The 13,260-nt window shown below is 42.3% G+C and overlaps 1 protein-coding gene across 4 annotated transcripts in view; it reads right to left on the bottom strand.

Moving 5' to 3' along the window:
• Positions 1-13,260, bottom strand: part of grin2bb (glutamate receptor, ionotropic, N-methyl D-aspartate 2B, genome duplicate b) — an 88,143-nt gene that overhangs the window by 6,539 nt on the left and 68,344 nt on the right. For all 4 annotated transcript variants that reach the window (XM_046411978.1, XM_046411999.1, XM_046412008.1 and 1 more), the window contains 6 exons: positions 11,754-11,907; positions 10,519-10,644; positions 8,970-9,199; positions 7,889-8,049; positions 6,914-7,101; positions 1,270-1,508 (listed from right to left, as the gene is read on the bottom strand). In XM_046411978.1, the coding sequence (XP_046267934.1) occupies positions 1,270-1,508; positions 6,914-7,101; positions 7,889-8,049; positions 8,970-9,199; positions 10,519-10,644; positions 11,754-11,907 (1,098 nt within the window). The remainder of the gene's footprint in view (positions 1-1,269; positions 1,509-6,913; positions 7,102-7,888; positions 8,050-8,969; positions 9,200-10,518; positions 10,645-11,753; positions 11,908-13,260) is intronic.

Raw genomic sequence — 13,260 nt, 5'->3', positions numbered from 1 at the left:
ACACCTCAAGTGATTATTTATATAAACCTCAACAACCTGCATCAATAACAGTGAGACACCTTGTTGAGTGACCCGTTTGAACAGGGTCATAACTACTCTGAGATGAGCTCTTCTACATCCACAAACACACCTTCAGGTCACCGGCTGAGAATGTGCAGCATAGTAAGTAGCTTTTATTTCAGTAACACTAATAAATGGAGGACTTTCTCTGAGACTGTGGGCTGAGTCAGGACTGATGCTGGTTGGTTTCACTTAAACGTATCAGCACTGTGAGCCTCACAAGCGACAGCACTTCTTGCAATGGCTTCCAGTGGACGTGCTCGTCACAGTTTCAGTTCAGGTGAACGACACATTGACTTGACCTGAGTAGCCAGTATGTTTTACCTGAATGCTCGTTGGATGGTCAAACAGTAAGGCCCCTTACCAACGCTGTGCCCAAAATTTTATGCAAACTTTCTGAGATCAATAAATTTTCAATACAGCAACTGACCAGATGTGTTGACGTGACAAAGTTAGGGACATAGGGATAAACTTGTCTCTCAAGCAATTTTTTAGCCAAATTACATTTCGTGTGTAAAAATGAAATGAATGAACACCTCTGAAGAGAGACTCCTTGCAAATGTGCACTGTGCTCCCCGAAATGAAATGATTACCACTATCACAGCAGCCTTTCTAAATCGCCTTCAAGTGTGGCTTTTCGTAACAGAAATTAAAACTTTTGCTTTCAGATGTGGTTGCTTTGAGCATACTTACACCTTTTCTCTGAGTAAACATCAACATGTTACATTGTTACACCAAAAACCTCACAGATTTCACTGGTTTGCCGTTTTACTGTTCTGTAAACAGTGGTTATATTTTACACGATAAGACAAGATTCTCGTGAAATACATATTTGTAACCTTTTTTAAGTCAACATCATGCAAACACTTCTTCATGTTCAACAGCTCCTGTCTTCTAATAAATTTATTTTTGTCCTGCTAATAATATTACATTATTATCATCATTATTATTATTATAATTTCATTTAATTTAAGACAGGTGGAAATAAGAAGTTTGGTCATATAGCATAGGATGCACTTGATTTGTGTTTTGTTGTTTAACAACTGAAGGGGCTAAAAAAAAAAAAAAAGCCACAGGTAAGTCAGGTGAGTCATCGCATCCCCCTGACCATCTCAATACACCTCAACCGCAGCCAGTGGTTTTAAAACAATCGCACCTGTGATCCTTCTGTCAGGAGGACAAAGGTCAAACCTAAAATAAAACACTCACCCTACTAATGGAGAAGGTGACCCCTGGCTTTCCTGAGCACACGCCCATGAAGCAGAAGCGCAGCTGCCAGTAGAACAAATGCTCACAGATGAAGGTGATTAATGACAGAACCATAGCGGCCCCGAGCATGTAGAAGACTCCCGCCATGTTGTCCACGTCCAGCTGACTGCTCATCACCTCATTCTTCTCATTGTGGCAGATGCCAGTCAGCCACAGGGCCTCCAACTCCTCCATCTCACCTGAAGGAAGGAGTGACACACGTACACAGGTTACTGTATCAGTGTGTTGGTGTTTGTGTGTATGTCTGCGTGACCTGTGCACTCGGATGAGTTTGCCTGTAGGTGTCTGAACATGTAAGTGTGAGTACAAAAGAGAGGACATATTTTTTGGATGGGGAGTTGATGCCAAAAACAGCCCAGGTCTCATGTACGTGCAACAAATGTCATGTTGCATTATTTTGACTGAACGCCCCCCCTGAGGATCATCCTCATTAAGGATTGCTTATGCAAGGCTATCCCTTCCTTGTTGTGGGAAAAAACAACTTCCTGCTGGGACTTGACAGTCCTCGGGGAGGAAGTGTATGTGGTCACATGATGAGTGTTTCCGCCCTAAAATGTGTACCCCCCAGTTCCAGATCTCTGGAGGGACTGCCAAGGGGGGAGGACACGTCCAGAGAGATTTGTTTGATCTGCACTGATGCTTCTTTTTCTCTGTGTGTCTGGGGGGGGGGGGGGGGGGGTATGTATATTTTCCCATTGCTTGCATAACATTTTTTTGTGTATGTATGTTTATCTGTGTGTAAGTTTGTCTCTGACAGCTGTTAACTTGTTTTGACAAATGCTTTCTTACCTGATTACCTAATGAACCTCAGTAAGAGAAAACGTGTTAGTGGCAGAAAAGTATGATATGAGGTGTCTTTCGTTTATTTTGTTCAGTAAAGAAATAATCCAACACTTCCAAATCACTTTTTCACTTTCTTCTTAAATGACTGATTCCACTTTCATGCCTGTGCATTAACTATAGACCTGGAAAGCAGGTTTAACAAGCAGGCTTGACTAACTCTTGAGCTTTTGAGCTTTCAGGACAGCTTATCAGAATTAGTTGAATCGAGTCTGAGTATGTTTGTTCAGAGTTGAGCGCATGCATTGGGAATGAAAAAAAAAAGCCATCATTAATGCAGCTTTGAGACAATGATTCACCATGGCAACAGTTAAATAGAGACGTAATGGAGGTAGAAATACAAATGTATCAAAAAGTTAACCCTGACGTATATCTTAAAAAACTGAAGTAAGAAATAAGTTAACACTATAACATTTTATTCGGTGTAGTCCACTCATTGTCATCGTTCAAACTGACTGTAACTGTTTAGACGCCTATTTTAAATGTAAAAGCATGTGTACATTCAAACATAGTCACTGAAATGCTATGTTCAAAAACTCATGTTTAAACTTTATGCACATGATTTCTATGAATGGAATGATCGTTCGCTGCTCTTATGTGTCTAAAGCTTTTATACAGATTTGTTTTATTAAACAGTGATTATTACAATTAAGTGAGTTAAGCGTTTCACTGCAGGGGAACTGGTTGACAACCTGACAGCTGCCTTGATGTCCACAGAGTCACTGTATTATTAATGAATGTGAATGAATGAAGTGTCAGGCAGCTGCTTCAGGCTGAGCAGGAGCGGAGGAGTCAGACAGAAACTCTGTTCGCTGAAGAAAACCTGCTGGTGAGCAGGTTAAGTTCACGAGTTTAAATTATCTCTCTTTCTGGAAAAGAAAACCAAGAGTTCCCCTCATCTCAGGCTTAACAAACCAGCCATGATGCCAGGCAGTAATTAGCTTAGCTTAGCATGCTAGTCTGCCTATGTGCAAAGCTCACTAATTAAGAAGTAATATCTGCTTTGTTTGGTATCAAACCTGACAACTGTGACAACTTGGAAAAGTCACTGTGCTCAGCTGGTGCTCCAAGAAACACATGACTCCGATGTTTATATTTCTGTTTGTGTACAAACAAATGCCACACATTGTACACTACAATTTAACTTCTGCTTTCAGTCTTTAAGCTACATTACCTCAAAACAATCTTCTCATCCAACCCTTGGAAATCAAGGAGAAAAAGTGCATTTGCTAAAATGTCAAACTATTGTTTGGATGAGAAAAATGTAAAGTAATAACTGTATTTCAAAGGACAAAAACAAGTTCCTATTTTGTTTATTTTTCTGCTATAACAAGGTAAAATGTCTGCTGTTGAAAAGGCCAATCTGATTTAGCATGTCTTTTTAAATAAGTAGTATCAGAGGGGTGCCAGACTGCCCAGGCAACATTTGCAGATTTTAAAAAACAAAAACAAAACAAACACAATCTCAAAAAGGCTAATATCCCTCTGCACACCTTCAGACCAGTGATGGGAACTGCATATTGGTTCCCATTTAGAACCAGTTCCACATGGTCAGCTCTGACACTATTGGTCGTTCTTGTCAGCCTGCAGATTTCAGTGACGGTGAAATAAGGGCAGGATAAATGCTCTCCTGGATGCACACTCGATGCCTTTAAATCCATATCTACTATTGACCCAGCAATACGAACTCAACTCAGTCACTACAGGAATTGATTAAGAACTGTAACAGGATCAATGAGCAAAATCTATAATGTAACTGAAATCCATGTTATTATAATTATTCCCTGCTTTCTAATCTTTCTCATCCCTCTCCTCCTCCATCTTTTTTCCTCACTTTCCTTGTGATCTTGTATCTTTTCAGCACCCAGTTTTCCAGTAGGTTGTCCGTCGCTGATCCTCTCCCTCTGCACATATGACCTACATCATGAACATATCTGGACTCTTAACCGGATGTGGCAGAAATGAGTAAACATCGATGAGTCTGATCTCTTAACCCGAACCAACATATGTGTGCTGACAGCCAAACAGTCTCCATGAAGTAATGAGAGGTAATGTCTGATGAAATGGACTCGTGTGCGCACTTGACAGAACAATAAGACTTTACTTCCATTTGGTAAATTTGTGCAGACATGTTGTCCGACCTTCAAGTAACACACACTGAAACATACACACAGTCACATGTGACACACAGACACACACACACAGAGATCACAAACACATTTTGCTTATGCTCATGCATGCACACACTGGCACTTTGGTGAACATCACTCAGCGGAGTATGTCGAGGTCCAAGTCGATTTTGCTCCTAAAGATCTGATCGAAGGTGAGTGTTCTCTCTCTGCTGACCCCTTCATCCATCACACACACGCCCGGGATGGAAAGTGATAGCACATTGAAGATAGCCGTGTGTGTGTGTGCGTGTGTGTGTCAGCATGCTGTACAGTATCTGATCTGGCAGCTGGTGAGCAGTATGGAGCACATACTGTCTCTGGAGGTGGAGTGCTACTGTAGGTGTATACTCCAAAGGCAAGGACTCACGTCAGAGACCATCATTTTGTTACATTCACACAGGCAATGTAAAAGCACTGCCACAAACAAGGCTGATGATACATTTTAACATCTTTTACTGCACATATATGTTCCCCAGAGAACCTCTTTCCTTCTCTAGAACAGCAGATGTAATTGATGCGTGCAGCAAAAGTAAAAATGATCTTATTAATCAGTCAACAGCACATAAGCTTTACAACATTCATCCATCCATTTTCTATCACCTCACCTGGCACCTGTTAAAGGGCAGACTTACTTTCCCCACCAAATTTCTGCAACTCTTCTTTCTGCAAGAGCCGACTATATTCATTATGTTTAATTAAAATAACATCCTGATCTCAGTATACCGTCACCAAGAAATCTGGTGTATTTTCATCACATTTCTGTACAGTAAGCCAAAAAATAAGTAAGCCATTGAACCTTCTCGAGCCTGTTCAGTTGTCATGGCAACAGTTTAATTATTATCATGTGACCTAAAGCATGGAATTGTCATATGACATGTGTACATATGTGTCCATACGTCAAATAAATAAAAAAAAAAAGGCAAAACTGAGTAAATGGGCCTATGGAGAGAAACGTCTATCATCTGCTATGTTTGATAGTAGAACAACAGACATGTGTAACGGTGTTACTGTGGTGTGTTTAACACGTGCACCTGAAGTTTTAGGAAGTGTTTAAACAGGCTCATTTCATCTCCAGTGTGAACCAGACTCTAAAGTTCAGCTGCAGTTCATTTTTCAAACCAACGCCGCAGCACTTTAGAGTCACGAGATGCGAGCAATGTTTGATAAAGTGGATCTATAGTCTGACTATCTGCCCATGCTGACGGGAAATGTCTGTGTCATTTGAACAGAACCTGTTCGAACAGAGGTGCCAAACGGGCATCCTAATCACGCATATAACCCACCTCGACTGGCTTGGTCTCATCATGATGGAGCAGCAGCTCGATACAGAGGCCCTTGTGGATCATTGCACACGTCACTCTCTCAGAGTGACGCCAGACACCCTGCTGGCCTCTCTTGGTCGCTACCCAAAACACACAACAACAGCTGTGCCTCAAAACAAAACCCGAGCTACAAAGTGAAAGTGCTGCTCTGTGGCACATACAGTAAGCAGGGTACTGATGGGATACAGACCCAGGATTCAGCCTCCTCCGCATATAAATACTCATATGCTGAGGTGCTGGTGTAGTCAGTGATATACTGACACCATATTGTTGAATTGTTAAGCTGGTTTCACAGTGCTACAGTAATATTTCCTACAAAGACACGTGTGCTGGTTGTGAACACTCACGGTACTCCAGCACTGTCCCTGCACATCACTTATCAGCCTTTGGAGGTGGTAAAGGGTTTAAATTATTTATGCACTTTTCTAAATCGTAGGCTGAGCTTTACAGCTTTTATGTCTGCTTCTTCTTCTAAGGTGGCTTAGTAGCTAGCAGAGAGAACACCCTAGTCAAACACACTTTGGAAGTAATTTATGAACCAAGGGTTAAAAAACAAATTGTGATTAGAATGTGAGCATGACTATGGGTTTCACTTCTTAGCAGGAAAGCTCTAAACCTCAAATTCTCTCAATGATAAATTGGAAAACTCTCCTTGTTGAGGCTGTGGTGTGGAACAATTTAAAAAATAAATCAAAAATGAAAAATAAACAAAAATTTATTGAAGCTTTCTGTCCACCACCCCAGTCTGCCAGTCCTATGTGACACTGTCAGTCACAATAGTCCAACAATATCCACAGGCACAAGCATCTTCTTCAGTTAAGGTCACTGTTTCCTGTCCCAGCCAGAACCTCCTGAATTACCAAACAAACAAGCTCCTTCCGCGCCCAAGCTTTCACTTCCACAGCTGCAGCAGCTGCAGCCGTTCAGGCCTGCTGCCGTCTCGCTGTTGGTGACTGAGACTGAGCTCTGCCAACCTGACTCAGGAGGCCTCATCCTGCAGCCCGACAGCCTCGCTGTCTGCAGGGATCCACAGACCACCTTCTGAGACAGCTCCTTCAGAACGACTCGGACGCCTCAAACCTCACTACACTGATGAGAGTAAGGTCATAAATCTGAATGAAAATTGCACCTTTTTTTTTAAATCTGTGAAGAGAAGTTAATGTTTGATTATACAACAAAGAAGAGCAAAGTTGAAGATGAGTTTATAAGGCTCTGGGATATTTTAAGGCTTCATTCAAATTATTTCCTCACCATCTCCAAACAGCATGAGGATGGCCAGATCCACAGCTCGTTTCCAGCCTGACTCTTTCTGGATGGCGATGCCGTAGCCGGTGGTGGCGAACACCTTGCCGCTACCGATGGTGACCAGCTTACAGCCCTCGTCTCTCCCCGCCATGTAGTTCAGCACTGCAGCGTCATAGATGAAGGCATCCAGCTTGCTGCACGGCATGATGGAAGGAAGTATGGGAGAAGAACACTTTAACATTGTGTTGTGGAGCCTCTTTTGCCTCCAGTCACCATAATGAGGGTGAATGAATGTGTCCAAAATCACTCCCTCTTTCGCTCATTCATTACTATTTAACAGTTAATAAATTGAGATTCTAGGATACTGATACTGAATTTACTGCATTCAAATCTCCACTTCATGTTGAATTGCATTCTTGCCTGTACACATTTTTGCACGTTCAGTCGAGCTGCGGTGCACCAATTAAAAAAGATTTGTTGTGTGATTTGACAGGTAAACTGACATAACAGTCTCCAGACTGGCGACAAATTACCATCAAATGGTGCCTCAGGGCGCCACAGACCTCTGTGGTCATTCAGCTAAAACTCTCACCAAACAACAGCGGTACATTTGCCTCTTTGCATTCTTAACTCTTTTTTTGGGGTGGTTGATGGAAACACGCAGAAGACACGCAGAGAGAGTGAATATTAGCTAGCTTTCACAGCTATGCAGGCTATGCTGCTATTCTGGGCACCAGTGGCCGGCAGATACCCACAGCTCCACCGGCTGCCCACCCACATTGCCCTGAATGCTGCCTCTTTCTCTGTCTCCCTCTCCTTATTCCTTGATCATCTTTTCTCTGTATTGCATCAGTACAGGACCTCACAGCTTCATAACACTGTCGCTTTTCTTTCCCTGCTGGAATCCTTTTCAACTCCCTCCTCCCTCACATTCCCCCATCTGTCTCTCCACCCTCCCCTCTATCTCTAATCCCTCCTCACCCGGTCTTCAGACTGTACAGAGCTTCATCTACATTCTTCTGGTGGAAGCTGGTCATGTAAGTATGCATGTCCCGGTAGTTGTTGCGGATGTTGCGCTCTGTACTCCCATTGGGCACCGTGCCAAACCGGAATGGTGGTGAGAATTCGTTAGGCTTCTGGAACTGTGGTGGGGGATTTCCGGAGAAGAAACCACACAGAGAAAATGACAGAGGAGCGCTCGTTAGCATGGAAAAGGCACTGAGCCGCAGCAAATAGCCTTTAATGCACTGTTGAGCAGGAGCATGGGACTGTGCTTTTGGAAAGTCAAATTAACTACATGCTTAAGAGTGTTGTTCAACAGACACATATGCAAGGTACACAAGCCCAAGTTCAAAAATTCAGGCCAAAAACGTACAAGAGATTAAACCATTAGTCTGGTGGTGCAACTAGGCATTCATTTCATTACTGTTTAATCAATTAATTCCATCATTTGGTCAATAAAATGTCTGAAAAGATTTGACAAAAAAAGCATTTGCTGCTTTTCTTTTTGTTATATATGTTTGAAAATTAATGGGTTTGGATTTTGGACTGTTGGTTAAGCTGTTGGTTTTCATTCGATTATTATTTATTTTTTATTAACTAAACCAATCATTCCCACTTGTACCCCAGACAATACCTGAAAAGGCTATAAAATAGCTCAGCTAATTTAAAGAAGAAGAAATAAAGATTTGATTAAAAATATATCCTCATATTTGCATTTAGGCGTAACAGGATTACAAATGGGTGTGAGGCTAATTTCAGTATTTACTGCCACAAAAATGATAAACCTGCAAAATTTTACACTTTCATATAACTAATATTGTTGTATAACACTTCAAAATTACTTTCAAATCAATTTAAATGAACTCTTCTGAGTTCATTTAAATGAATGAAATCTAAAGATCAAGATTAAAATAAGCATATTACATAATAGAAAATTAAAATTATCACCAGCCGCAGCCGTAAATCACGAACTTTCTAATAGACTCAGCTATTTGTCTTCCGCACTTTCACATGCCTGCTCATCCACAACACAACCCCTCATGTTGCCTCAAATTCACACCTTTTTGTCTGACAGGCCCGACACCTGGTCGACATACTCCTCCTGGATCATGAAGGCAGCCAGGTTGGCAGTGTAGGAGGCCAGGAAGATGACAGCGAAAAAGGCCCACACTGACACCATGATCTTACTGGTGGTACCTTTGGGATTCTGCACGGGGACAGAGTTGTTGAAAACCAGACCCCAAAGCAGCCAGATGGCCTTACCGATGGTGAAGGAGGGTCCGCCGGGCTCTGGGAGACAAGAGTGAGACACAAAAAAGAGAGGGAGGGAGGGAGGGAGGAGGAATACAAAGGAAGATGTAAAAGGATGCAAGAGGTTTCAGAAATCACAAGTACTACTTCACTTTATCTGCATTTACTCATGACCGCCATTGTGGGAGGCACTTGATGGATGACGGCGACAAAAACCAGATTTGCTCCCATCCTTTAGTTTGTCAGTTATCGCCGGATGTGTCTGTGGGGTCTACATAAGCTCTTCCGGCCACTGCAGTGACAACCCACTGTCACAGACTAACGCTGGTATCTACCTTTATGGCACAATGACAAGGTATCAGGATGGAAACAGTGCAGCTCCGTGGCAACAAGGAGGAAGAGAGAGGAAGGGCTTGATGGGCACGCAGCAGGCTACAATTATGCTACAGCTGGAGCAGCAGTATAGGACAATAACCTTACGCAACCTAGCGATTAAACCAAACACACCCTACACTGTTGCTGTGACAGAAGAAATTCAGAAAACACTACAGCAAGAGCCATAACTCCAAACCAAACAGCATTACTCTTATCCCATTTGATCCCTGATAAAAAAACTGTGAGCGGCAAAATAACACTTCTCTCATTTTATCTTGAGCAGCTGCCATTGTGGCAGGCTAACACAATCCTGAGAATCAAACAGGGCTCGGTGTGTAAAACTTGGAGAAAAAAATAGATTGAATCTGAGCCACTGATTTTGAAGGGCAAATTGATTTGAATGGCCTGCTGGCACTGAATCTGATTCAACAGGCTAGTGTTGCTCCATACTGTCAGACACCATTAAACCTGACATATTTTCAGTGTATGGTAATAGATTTACTTAAATGCACTCATCAGGTTTTACAACCGTAGCTGCCGTCGTGCAGCAACATTGTGTAATACTTGAGGGGTAAAAAAAGACTTGTAATGCGAGAGCAGAGAACAGAGGAGTCTTTGTTCACACAGTGATGCTAAGAATACTTAAGATCACCTATCTGGTTCTTGTCAATGATCCTTTTCATTAGTGAAAGAGCTTAAGTGACTGTAGATGTAGATAAGCACTCTGTGACATAGGAGAGTAGGTCTCAGTGCTCCGGTTGCACTCATTCAGACAGGATTGTTGAAATCATTCAGCACACAGAGAGCTCTGTTTGAATAGTGCATTCAAGGTAACAAAACATGGCAACTAAGTGTTCATTTTAGCACATGAGATTGCCTGAAAATGTACCTCATTGTCACCTTTGGAGTATGGATTGACTGTGTCACACTGAACGTGTGTGTGTGTGTGTGTGTGTGCGCACGCGTGTGTGTAGTCCTCTCACCTCTCCCATCTGCCAGACAGCGATTGTAACCCACCGGACTGAAGTACTCAAACACAAACACAGCAACGGCCGACACGATCAGCAACATCACAAACATCATCACCCAGACGTCAGCACTGAAGGGCTCTAAAACACAGAGAGGGAGAGGGTGGAGTGGGTGGGAGAGCAGGGTGCAGAGGAAGAGGAAAGTTCATTAGACCAAATTAAAGAAAATGACAAAATCACCCTCAGGCATGAACGTGATTATTTGTATTCAGATGCTGTGTACTGTGCGCTCACACAGATAGATTTGTGTGAACGCTAACAAGTACTTCTCAAGAGAGAAACTGAGAGGAAAGTAGGTAGGTGTGAATGGACAGGTGTACTCATTGAAATGGGCACATTTTCCACCACTTGCACTGCTTTGCACACAGAATAGACTGTGGCAAACACCGCAGCACTGTAGTTAACAAAACAACCTCTCTACAAGGTCTGTTTAGTATCTGTTTTGAAGCTTCCCATTGTATCACACGACCTTCATTTGCAGGCTGAGTTAGCCAGTTTTCATTTTTCAGTGCCCACTTGTTATTCACTTTTGTTTATATAAAGCCAATTAATGTATTTACAGCTACCTTGGTCTATCTTAGTTTTCAGTCTGAGTGGCTTGCCTTCATACACCCAAGGGATTCGCAGGAAACGAAGCAGGATGTAATCCAGCATTACTGTTCTTAATTTTATCTCACTGATTACAGCTTCACTGTTTATTGTTCACTCTCCAGCTGCATTATCACAAGTGCTGAATGTTTCCTACTGCTGTTTGCTCACATTCAAAGCGTTTGCCTGGCTGGGTGACCTGGTAGATCACCTGGTGGAGCATTCACACAGGATGGAAAGCACTGGCAAGACACACAGTGTTTTTATCGAAGAGGAATAGTTCATCACAAACACGTCTACAAAACATCTCTGGAAATTTTTTTTAGATCCATTTGATCAAAAATGATGACAACTTACAATGGAATGTAAGAATGACTCAACATGGCAAAAATAAGGCTTTTGTTTTTGTGAGTGTTTAGTGATTTTCTCAGAAAAAGAAAAAACACACATTTTACTCAAGGTGTTATGTTTTGTGCTACAACACACTGATCCTCGCAAGTAAACGATGTCCTTATTTAGTTGAAAAATCTACAACTTCTGTCTGTGATGGCGTAATATGATGTGTGTGTGTGTGTGTGTGAGTGAGTGTGTTGTCGGCTCACCAAGAAAGGCGGAGGGGGAGACGGTTCCGTTGCTACGGGAGACCATGACACTGATCCCCGTCTCGATGAAGGGCACAGAGAAATCAATGACCTCTGACCTCTCCTCGTTGATGGTGAGTGAACCCACGGCCATGTGGGCATTTTTCAACACCACCTGAGGGTGGACCACAGACAGACTGAGACAGGCAGGGGTGCGGGGGACATGACAAGTCAGCAGGCGTATGGTGCTGAATATTCCCAGGATTGCAGTGTGTTATTTTGGTGGAATGGAAGCAGGAGGCGAGGGGGATTATCACTATGCTGGGTCAATGTTCGAATGCACGCTAACCCGGCCTCCCTCTGAGTGTGTTCAGGTATATTTAGGCCTAAGTTTCAGGAGCCTCGGGCCATGAATAAAAATGGAGCACAAAAGACTATGTTAATAAGGAATATGTATGCCAGAGTGAACAGGAATCCCACACACTGTGTTTTTTTCAGTGTATGTACACTTCTTCATAGAGGTCTCCTCTTTTCTCTCTCTCTCTCTCTCCTTCTCTCTCATTCTGTTTTCTGCATATGTTGTCCTGTTTTCCCCCATTCACATTAAATCATTAGCTGCTTACTTAGGCATTAAAGGACCTGGACTAATGCATGCACTGCTCATTTGCATAGCCTTGCCTTGATGCTGATGCACATTTCAGGAATTTTACTGATACTGTAGATACTGCAATTTTACATTACCCTGCATAGCCGAGCTCATTGATGTTGTTAAGATAATAATGAAGCCACTTGATTGATGCCATGACCAGTTAAGGTGAAAATCACAAACGATGCATTGTGCTGGGTGTCTAATGCGAAATGTGTGCAGGGAAGAAGTGGGTTTCTCCCTGAGGCTGCCTTCCACCTCTCCCTGTCTCTCTTCCAATTGCATTCTCTTTCTCTATGTCTTTTTCTTTCTCCGTCTCTGATTAGGAACCTCATTGCCCTCCTCCTGAGGATTTTGCAGAACTGATCACAGCCCCCCCTCAGGCCAGGTTGTGAGGGAACAAGTGCTCGATGGCTGACAGACACAGCTGAGAAAATAACAGAGAGAAAGAGACACTCAGACAATATGATTAGCCCTATCACAAAGAAAAACCCTGGTGAGCGCCAAAACGCTCAGAATTAGTATTAGTATGAGATTATACATTTACTTTTATGTAAGTTCAGTAGATAAACACAGAGCATAATGAATAAATGAAAACAAATGAAAATCTAACTCATATTAATCCATAGCTATTTGATTTTTCAGCCAGCACAAAATATGGTGGGTTTATGGCCAAAAAAGACGATTAGGTTTGCATTTAGTTTTAATTGCTGGTCTGTTTGTTTTTGTTTTCCTTTATCCTTTTTCTTTTATCCCCATCATCACCTGAATCTGGTCAAAACTAAATGATTACTTTTATATTTCCGCTTTCCACAACCTTGTTGATCTGGCATGTGTGCTTGTTGAGTCACGGAGGGAGAATTTTCAGCTCTGTGTGTGTGA

Source organism: Scatophagus argus, chromosome 2 (genome assembly GCF_020382885.2).
Source record: "Scatophagus argus isolate fScaArg1 chromosome 2, fScaArg1.pri, whole genome shotgun sequence".
In the NCBI taxonomy this organism is placed as follows: Eukaryota; Metazoa; Chordata; class Actinopteri; family Scatophagidae; genus Scatophagus; species Scatophagus argus.
The sequence above is the reverse complement of the archived record's forward strand: the minus strand, read 5'-3'. Positions and strand labels throughout refer to the sequence as shown.